The sequence below is a fragment of the Eschscholzia californica genome, unplaced genomic scaffold, assembly GCF_041429995.1.
Source record: "Eschscholzia californica isolate CP2 unplaced genomic scaffold, dmEscCali1.0.p SCAF_1, whole genome shotgun sequence".
Classification (NCBI taxonomy): Eukaryota; Viridiplantae; Streptophyta; class Magnoliopsida; order Ranunculales; family Papaveraceae; genus Eschscholzia; species Eschscholzia californica.
Window position 1 is genome coordinate 62,449,607 of NW_028238198.1, and position 10,211 is coordinate 62,459,817.

At 35.8% G+C, this 10,211-nt stretch overlaps 1 protein-coding gene across 1 annotated transcript; it reads left to right on the forward strand.

Annotated features, from left to right (window-relative positions):
- Positions 1-2,740: 2,740 nt before the first annotated feature.
- On the forward strand, positions 2,741-8,467 carry LOC147568079 (protein BTR1-like). Its single transcript, XM_086654518.1, has 8 exons — positions 2,741-3,140; positions 4,042-4,280; positions 4,381-4,487; positions 5,284-5,477; positions 6,670-6,785; positions 7,614-7,709; positions 7,807-7,868; positions 8,029-8,467. The coding sequence occupies exons 1-8, from the start codon at positions 3,059-3,061 to the stop codon at positions 8,114-8,116; spliced, it is 984 nt and encodes a 327-aa protein (XP_086510644.1). The 5' UTR covers positions 2,741-3,058; the 3' UTR covers positions 8,117-8,467.
- The last annotated feature ends 1,744 nt before the right edge of the window (positions 8,468-10,211 follow it).

A 10,211-nucleotide genomic window follows, 5' to 3' on the forward strand; every position in this document is an offset into this window, starting at 1 on the left:
TTAGAACAGTCTCCGATGAACGAATTTATTGAGATAATTCACATGGTTTCTGTTCTTTAGGCAATGTATCTCCTTGGTAGATACCTTCTAGTGGTGAGTCTATGTTTGTTAATTATTATTTTTATTTGCTTGTTTGAGATTGCGATCCACTTGAGGATCTACTATGAGCATCATCCCTTCTGACTTGTCATGTGTTGTTGACTTGAATTGTTTGGTGAGCTTGTTTGTATTTCTTGATAAGAGTCAATGTTTGTTGTGTATTGGTCTTAGATACCTGAGCAAGAGTTTGATGATTGTGTATTTCGACATAATGTGTTTGTCGACGTACATGTCAAGTTTGTGGCTATAAAGGTTTACCTTGGTTAAAGGCATGATATTTTCTATCTGCTGAAAAAAAAAAGGATCGTTGTATTATCAGGGTTAGTATTAGATTAAAATACGAGAACCGGAAAACTTAATAATTAATCAAAGGACATAAATTATTAGTTTCGAGAGGGATTGGACAAATCTGATATATTATGTTAGTATTCATCGTTAAATTTCAGAATGCCAATAATGAATATGAATGCAATGCTTCCTTGATTGGGGATTGAGCTTGCCTACCCGAGACTTAGGTTTGAAGAAATCTACTGCAGTTGGGTTTTAGCCCAGCTATTTTGTTTTTCAGGTATTGATTGTGCACTCATGGTAGGTGTTGCTCGTGGATCCAGTTTGAAGGTCTCAAATCTTCGATTTTAAGGCGGTTAGCTTGAGATTTGGGATTTGGGGTGCTACACCTTGCCCATGAAGAAGGAGATTCCCTTTCTAACCATTGTTTGGCAACCGGACTAACATACTGTAACACTGTCATCCATCTCCTAAAATCTGTAACTGAATAAGAGGTGATTCACATGTGTATTTATGTATTATTATTTTTTTGTGGAAAAAACATTTAACTTTCTATTTCTTAAAAAACACTTCAGTAATAATAGAGATTGACTTAGCAATTATATTCTCATCCAAAAGAAAATCAAAATGTAGCCATCAGGATTTGAACCCGCGTCAAAAACATGGACAAACATCACCATTCCCACGGAGCTACTAGTAGTTAGATGATTAAGGTGATATTGTAACATATATAACAACTCGGGCCCTTTAATAGAAAGTGGGCCATTTTGAGGTGGGGGCCCAGGGCGGACGCCCTGCCCGCCTCCCTCAAACACGGCTCTGCTTGTATAGCCTTGCAAAACACCTTGCGTAGCCTTGCAAACACCTTGCATAACCTTTCCGACACCCTGCATAGCCTTGCAAACACCTTGCATAGCCTTGCAAACACCTTGTAGAGCCTTGCAAACACCTTGCAGAGCCTTGTAAATAGTTTGCAAGTTGTTTCTAAATTGGTTTTTGAATTGATTAAACACAAAATTTGTTACAAATGATTATATTTTTGTCTATCAGATAAAAATTATGAAGAAAAGTTAGTTAAATCCTTCAAAAACAATTACAAACTCGTTTAACACACAACAAGAAATTAGAATATCTCTAGAATACTTTACCAAAAACTAGCTAAAAACCCTAAAAGTTCATAATAGTCATCTTATAAGCTCTAGCACCATCTTTCTGCATTTCTTCAAAAACTTAGAAAGCTTTCATGGAATTCTCAATATGAACATAATCACCTATCATGATTGTACAAGAAGAAGCATTTCTCACAGGCATTTCATCAAACACCTTCTTAGTTATTTCAACCAACCCAAATCTTGTATAAACAACTAACCTTGCATCCCAAGCAATGACATTTCTTTCAATCATTTTATCAAACACATTCCTTGCATCAACTATACATACCTTTACAACATCCACACAAATCCGACAAAGAAGTATGAACATAAACATCAAAACTAGCATTGTATAACCAATTTTCATGGAATTCTCAATTTTTAATGAATCAACCCAAATCCAACTTCTTAGCATTTTCCATTATTGTTAATCAGATTGAAATTGTGAAGAAATTTTATTTGGATCCTTCTGAAACCCTAACAAACTTGTTTAACATAAAATTGAAACTTCTCTCTCTAGAATGAATTAATACTAGCTAAAAACCTTAACATTTTTTGTTCAAACAACAAGCTATTTCAAACTCATATGACCTAAATCTAAAACGAATCAATGATTTGCTAGCTAAATCATAAGTTTTCAGCTCAACATAAGTTCTCCAATTTGCTCCATCAACTGCGTTTCTTCTCGGTACTTGAGAAATTGTATTTTAAGTTTTAAACGTAATTAGTTATTTAAGTAAGGGCAATTACGTCATTAAAATATGAGCTGAATTTGAAATTGTCCTTGAAGAGTATTTTAAAAAGTTATGTGGTGCCTAGAAAGACAATTTCTTAACTTGTCCTTTTAACAAAAGATTTCATGAAATTGGGCCTTCCGCCCAATTTCCTGTTATGGGACCTTTAAACCATCTAATTTCGTGGGGCTTTATATCTGTAGTAATTCAACAGTTATCGTGCTTATCACATTGTATCGATGTATCAATACCTTAATAATGACCGTTGTACTCAATATTAAAAAAATTATACTGTCAATAAAACAAATTTCCGTGTTAAAATAAATGAATAAAATCAAGAAAGGGGAGAAGTTGCAAAAATTTGAAAAGAAATTTTTTCCAATTAAAGACCTCAATCACGCGGCATTGGCAATGAGACAGAAAAGTCCACCCCACCACTCTTGTTCTTCTATCAGCACGAATAAAACAAACCGGGTTTTGTGTGTTAACGGACAAGCACCCTCCACCGATTCAGAGGTTAAAACCATAAGTATAGATATTTTTATAGAGAGAGAGAAAGTTATAACTTGTTACTCTTCTAGCTCACATCTCTCTCTCTCTCTCTCTCTCTCTATCCATTTATTGCTTCTTCTCTACGCTTCTTCTTCTTCTTGTTCACTTCGAATATCAAAATCCTTTTAACAATGCAAGCTCTTTGACTCTTTCTCTCTCTACTTTCTCGATCTATTCTATTATCTCTCTTTCTCTCTCTAGGTTTCGCTCTCTGCCTTCTCCAAAGACTGAATAATGGAGTCGCCTGATTCTTCTTATGTATCATCTCCAGAGGCTCCACCAAGGCGGTCTGGCCCCAAAAACTACTCCGCATCAGGTACCAATAATAATTATTACGATTCATTGTCTGCACTTTCTAATCCCTAACTTTCTTGTTATGATTCGCTATCTTTATTACGAGATCTATTCACTATGTCAAAAATCTAGGTTAAATATCTAAATTGTTAGTTAAAGATGTAAAAATGGCAGATTCATTTGTGTTATTATCTGAATTTTTGAAATTTGCAAGGTTTTTAGATCTGAGGAAATTAGATGGAAGGGGAAAACTAGGTCAGTTTTAATTTCACACAGTTTCGGTTATACAGCTAAATGAGTCTTGGATATGAAGTGTTAATTATTATCTTGGGTTATATTGATGTTTTACTGTGCACATTACCTATCTAAGAATTTTGGATGAGGTCAAGTAATATGTCCTTTTCATTATTAGATTAACTTGTTTCTCAGTGGTTAAAATGTTGGAAAGTGGAATTCGTGCGACAATTTAAAAATCCGATTAACGGGGATGTGTGGAAATCGTACCATTTTGAGGGTTTTGGATCTCAAATCGTATCAGAGTGCATGTAGTGCCCTACTAAATTGGGCATTGCATTTGTAGTAACACAGAAAGGAAATGAATTTACAGTTCCAAGTAGTATTCTACTGTATTGAGATTCAATTCCACACTCATGCGGGGCTTGTGTGTAATTTTGCAACTGCATCAGCATAAATCAGAGCTGTGAACTTATACTTGAGTTTTGCTGACTGTAAAATCAATAGATGGCTGCGTATGCAGTTGAACTGTCATAAAGCAGACAGATTAGTTCCTATTTTAAGAATGTACCGCGTTCTTACTTTTACTATTGTTGGAGTTTCGGTCTTATTACCTCGATGTCCATGCGTGCGTATAAACTTCTAAAAAATTTTGCTGACATGCTAAGTATTGACGTTACTTTTATCAGATGACAAGGAGAAGCCTTTCTATATTAGATTCCTTGTATCCAATTCGGCAGCTGGTTCAGTTATTGGAAAGGGGGGTTCAACAATTACTGAATTACAAGCGGAGTCTGGAGCAAGGATTCAACTGTCACGCAATCAAGAGTTTTTTCCAGGAACTTCTGATAGGATAATAATGGTGTCAGGAGGATTTGATGAAATATTGAAGGCAATAGAACTTATTCTTGCCAAGTTACTAAGTGAGGTATGTATTATGGTGTATCCAGTTTTTTTTTTTTCATGTTGTTGTTTGCTTATTTCCCTTTCTTATTTATATGAAACTATATTTTGTTTTAATTGACCAGATTCATACTGAGGAAGATGAAGATGTCGAAGCTAGAACAAAAGTGAGGCTCATAGTTCCAAATAGCTCATGTGGTGGCATAATTGGGAAAGGAGGAGCTACAATAAAGTAATAATGTCCTAACCCCGTTATTTAGCTTATGTAGTACCCTAAGCACTTCCATTTGTATATATTTAACGTAAAAGACGGGGAGCACAATACAAAAGCACCAGCCTTATGGATTTCTCCTGTTTGTGGCTTATTTCACTTTCGAGTCACATTTTTGGAGAACCAAGAAATCATATATTAGAAGAGTTGGGCTCTCCACGACCTGTACTAATGGGAGAAATAAGAATCAAATAGTACTTAGTGGTCGTGGTAATCCAATGATGTTTGGAATATAAAGTTACTTCATGTTAACAAGCTCTGTCTCTACTTCATTTTCTGAAATGTTTAAAGCATACGGCCGTTGAATTTCTCCAGAAGTTTTTTTTGCATGTAGAATTTTTGTTTTTCGCCATCTGCGTGGTTCTTTAAACTTTGATTGCTCATAGAGAAGTCCTCTTTAAAGATGTCACGTAAGGTTCATCATTCAATTATCATGTTGCCTAGCTTCCACTTTAGGGGTAGTACACAAAATAGAAATTTCTCTGGTGTCAATGTGGCTTGTTATTGTATACGTGCAATTTTGTGAATGAAGTTTGATCTTTGAAGGACTATTTGCATTACCCAACCCAACCAATCTGACATGCTATTGTATCCCCTGGAGGCCATGACATAGGAATTGCACTGGGTAAAATTGTTTTGGTCATGAAAGATGTGGAAGTTGCTGATGAGTAATAGGATATTAGTGAATTCTTTTTCTTATATAATAGGTAAGCTAAACTATTGGCATCTACTGAGATCAAATTATGCCTTTGAGCAGGTCATTTATCGAAGACTCGCAAGCCGGCATTAAGATATCCCCTCAGGATCATAATTTTGTAGGGTTGAATGATAGGTTAGTGACACTGACTGGTTCTCTGGAGCAGCAAAGACGGGCAATCTATTTGATTGCTTCAAAGCTAATAGAAGATACTCATTATCCACAATTCATGAATGCTCCTTTTTCATATGCTGGTATGGCTTCATATAAATATATAGGCATTTTAATTCATTTTATCCTTTACTGCTAGCTACTTTTGTTCATGTCTAGGACATTTGTTTGCACATGATCATTGCAAACTTACGCTATTAGCCGGGTTTCAGAGAGCCTCAATAGTTCAGTGTTGATTAATGATGACACTGTTTGACACTTGGACTTAATCTTATTATCTGAGAGAACTATACGTCGCTGCAGAAACTATGTTTATTAAGATTTTAATCCAGACTTTAGGGAGTGGAATGGGAAAAGAGAAAGAAACATACTCCAGATTAACTATGAACAATCCATTATTGCTTACCTCAAAGATCAATACTAGCAAGAGAAAAACCAAAGACGACGGACAGGCAGAATTTGTAGCAAATATTGCTTCGCAATTGCAAAAAAATAGAGAATCAGAATGTGGTACTGAAGAGATAAATACACCTTTTTCAAATTAAACAAGATTTTAATCTAAATCTTCACCCAGAGAAGGTGAAGTTTTGTCTCCTGCTCTCATCTGAACATATTGATAAATACAAGTCTTCTAACTATTGTTTAATATGTTTTCATCTAATTCAATCAGAATAAAAAGAGCAAAATGTCTTTGAGGTCTCATCTGAGATATATTTTCTTTGTCTATTACGATTTATTTTTTGAAATTAAAAGTGAAGATGCGCCTGTATTTTCTGAAGTAAGTTCGTGCTGTAACTTTTTTCCCTTAACAAATCTTTCTTCATACATGTAAAAACAGTATTTAGTAGAAGTTATTCTTCCTCACATATTCCAGATGCACAAGCAGGATTTCCAGGATCTTGGTTTTTTAGGTAAGGAAGGGGATATCTGTTGTCCAGAACAACTACATAGCCTATCAGACCTGCAATTTGCTAATTTTGACACTAAACCTTTATATCCTTCTCTGCCTCCAATCCTCAGAGTCAATTTACAACTCCATTAAGTTAATGGAAATGCCAATCAACAGTACACACTCAATTGAAAGTAAAGAAAACCAGTAACGAAGTTCTATCTCTTGACTTCAGTATTAGTATATTTTTTTTTGTGGAGAGTGGAAACTTACCAATCATGATTCGTACGTCTTATGTTTCCTTATACCAGCTGATAGTATTAGTATGCATGAAACCGTGGGTCTAGTTAATGTTTTTTTAATGTTTCCTCTGTTTATACTTGCAGGTGTTAATCTTGCTGGTTCTCCTTATGGATATTTAGTTCCTCCCGGTCGACCAGGACAGTATCACACATCAAATTATGGACCTAATGGTGCTGGAGGGAAGTTTCAGAATAACAAGGTTATCTTCCTTCCGATAAACATATTCTTGCATGCATTTCATCAATTTCGAAGTTTTCGCTATTCCCGATTGCATAAACATCTCTGCACTTCGAACACTATTGTTTGCGTTTCTGATAACAAGTGATACATATTCTTGTTCTTTTACTTCAAGTTGTGCGTATGGGGCTCCTGTACTTTTTCCTAACCTTCCTCAATTTGCACTCCGAGGAAACAATAGGGGCTCAAACCTTTATGGAATCTGGAGAACCTTGTCTGCCTCTTCGTTTCACATTTGTTTAGTTACACATATTAACTAGAGTAACTGGTAATCTCGGTATCAAGAGCTACATTAATTAACTTCATGTTTAAGAGTAGTATACTAGTTCAATCATTTTCTCTCTCGAGAATGACTTGTGTTCTCCATTTTATTAATTAATTTAGCATAACGCTTGGATGACAGCAGAGAGACAGAGGAAATGTCTTTTTCTGGTTGCATCACTTTGTATATAGTGGCATCTGAGTTGCTACAAACACTCCCATTTCCAATCAATATCTAGACTCATTAAGCACATACAATGATTTATTATTACACTTAAAGTCTTAAAAGTATAGAGCATTGCGATATTAAACTTAAGTGATCATTAAAGATCGTTCCGTGATCTCGGCATGGTTGCAGAAGTCTATACCATGTCTGTCACGTCGCTTAATGAGGATTAGATAGGTGAGATATATATTTGATATTTCTACATCGAATTAACATTAGCCACTGATGTACTAAAAATGGTAGGCAATAAATGACGGTTCTTCTTACTAAGTGCTTATCATTCAACATTCTGATGGACTACAGGAAGATCGAAGCAACTCGGTGACAATTGGTGTTGCTGATGAGCATATTGGCCTGGTAGTTGGTCGTGGTGGAAGGAATCTCATGGAGATTACTCAGGTATGGGTCCAAAGCTGCAGAAAATATATTACCTGTTCCTGATTTTTTCATTAACTTTGATTTATTGATGAATAATCAAATATCGTATATTCTGCAGGTTAGTGGGGCAAGGATAAAGATTTCAGATCGAGGTGATTTCATGAATGGTACATCTGATAGGTACAGAAAAATTCACTATAAACCTTCCATAAAAATTTTATTTTCTTTATACAAAATTTTTCTATATAGATTAAAGAAAAAGTAAATGAAGAAAGAGCTATTGCCTCATTTTGGAGGTCTGGATATTTAACTCTTGTTTTACCTGTACATGATTTGACAGAAAAGTGACAATCAGCGGACCAGATGCAGCAATACGTTCTGCCGAGGATATGATCAATCAAAAGGTTGCTTCTGCTTCCGAAAGTTAAGCTAATGCTACTTCACGACAATTCTAGTTCTTCAGTCTCTCTTTCATTTATTGCTGGAAATGTTTTTGTTGAATACTACAAAATTCTTCTTTACATTTATAATTAGTAGACGGTGGAAAAACAATATTTTCTTCTCACCTTATTTATTGTTACGGATGTAAGTTATTAGTGAGGAAACTGAGAAGAGAAGCTCAAAATTGTTGGATCTCGTGTCGGAACAGGTTTTGGAAGTATAGATCATTGAAGGCAGGCCGATGTATGTAGTTTTTGTTTTACCACCACCTAGTTATTTGAGACTCAGTATACATTTTGTTGTACCTTTTGAAGTTGATCAAATTTTGTTTATCTGAATGATCTTATTCTCTTTCCTTGATCTCTAGTTATTTAATGATTCTTTTTCACCATGGTCTGAGTTTACAGTTTTTCTACTCAATCTAGTTCTATGGAGACTCACCATTTTTACTCAGCTCCAAGGGGGAAAACGCCACAACTGAAGCTTCTTGGTTTGTGTCCCAATAAACTGAGTGGTGGTCTGGTGGTATGAGTGTGACTATCAGGTTGGTAAGAGAGAGGAATTTGTAATGAGAGAAGGCATTTGAGGTTGTTTGTCACTATTGGTGTAACACCTCAACCCCAAATAATGAGACTTAAAACGGACCGTAAGAGGATTGTGAGAATAGTCGCACATGGTAAAATGGTGATCTTAGGAATCAAGAATGTAATGTCTAACTCCTCTCTACTCATTACCACATCCCAACCCAAAATACAGTTACCACTGTCATTAGGTCGACTAACACGAGATTTGACACCAACATAAGAGGGTTGCATTTTGAGATGAGTACTTACTAATTCTCGTGATGTACCGAACGAACTGGCTTGAGGGAGTGCAAACTTGTTTCGTAGGACGGTTGTGTTTCTTATCACGTTTCCGATAGTTATGCCAGGATAATGAAGTCACGTCTAATTGTTCCTCCGACCTTTGCTCAAGCACAAAACGATGACAATAACACATTGTACTTGTTTATATCTGTAGTCATAGACTGAAGTTTTTATAGGGTAGGACAGAAAATAATATCATAAGCTCTAGCATTACTACACTTCTTGGCAAGGTGTCTTAAAACTACCCGAGATTATTGCTTAGGTTGACAGTTCCGACGTGATCTCCCCTACCAGTGGTGGATCTAGGATTTTCATCTAGCGGAGGTTAAAATCAAAGTTCAAAATTTTCAAGTAGAAATATGTTATCAAATAAAAAACTCTTGAAAAATTTTCTTTTCCCCTCTACAAACACTTTCATTGGTTTCTTATTATTACTTTCATTAGTTTTAGGTAAAATTTACTCTCTCTCTACCATAACCAAAAATCGAGAGTTCCGCTGAAATGTTTGGCCAAGAGTTCGATCAGAACCCTCGATCGAGGTTTAGTTTTAGTTGAGCCTTCGATCGAGAGTTTTGTCTTTCTTTTTCTCTATAGAATAGAGAAAGAGAACGATGGAGAGAGAAGATATAGATGAAGAGAACGAAAAAGAGGCAAAGAAAGAACAATATGGCGTGAGGGATGCTCCTTCACACTTCCAAGAGACGCATTCAACATTTTCTTTTCAGGTGTCCACATAGATTAAGTTTTGTAGAAAGAAAGAGAACGATAGAGAGAGAGAGAGAGAGAGAGAGAGAGAGAGAGAGAGAGAAGAAATAGATGAAGAGAAGAAAAGAGACAAAGAAAGAACAATATGGCGTGAGGGATGCTCTTTTACGCTTGACATTCAACATTTTCTTTTTCAGGTGTCTATATAGAAGTAAGTTTTTTATTTTTTGAGCTTGGATTTTCATTTAAATTTTTTTTTTTGGAATCAAAGTTCATTGATGGGCCAAAAGGCAATTGAGAATACAAAATGAAGTTGACACACTAAGACAAAGCTTAGTACAAACAAAGGAAAAGATCACTCGTTATGAGGTGCTGGTAGGACCGACTGGGCCACTGAGTGGGCTTCTGAGTTTGCTGATCTAAGACAATATTGGAGTGCCTGCAGATTAGGGTTAGTGAGGAGATCCCTAGCTCGTTGGATGTGGGGCCTAATCCTCCAAGGGCCTATATC

Coding starts and splice junctions, on each gene's coding strand:
- LOC147568079 (XM_086654518.1), top strand. CDS start 3,059: ATGGAGTCGCCTGATTCTTCTTATGTATCATCTCCAGAGGCTCCACCA. Junction 6,786..7,613: donor GGAAGTTTCAGAATAACAAG/GTTATCTTCCTT, acceptor GATGGACTACAG/GAAGATCGAAGCAACTCGGT. Junction 7,710..7,806: donor ATCTCATGGAGATTACTCAG/GTATGGGTCCAA, acceptor TATATTCTGCAG/GTTAGTGGGGCAAGGATAAA.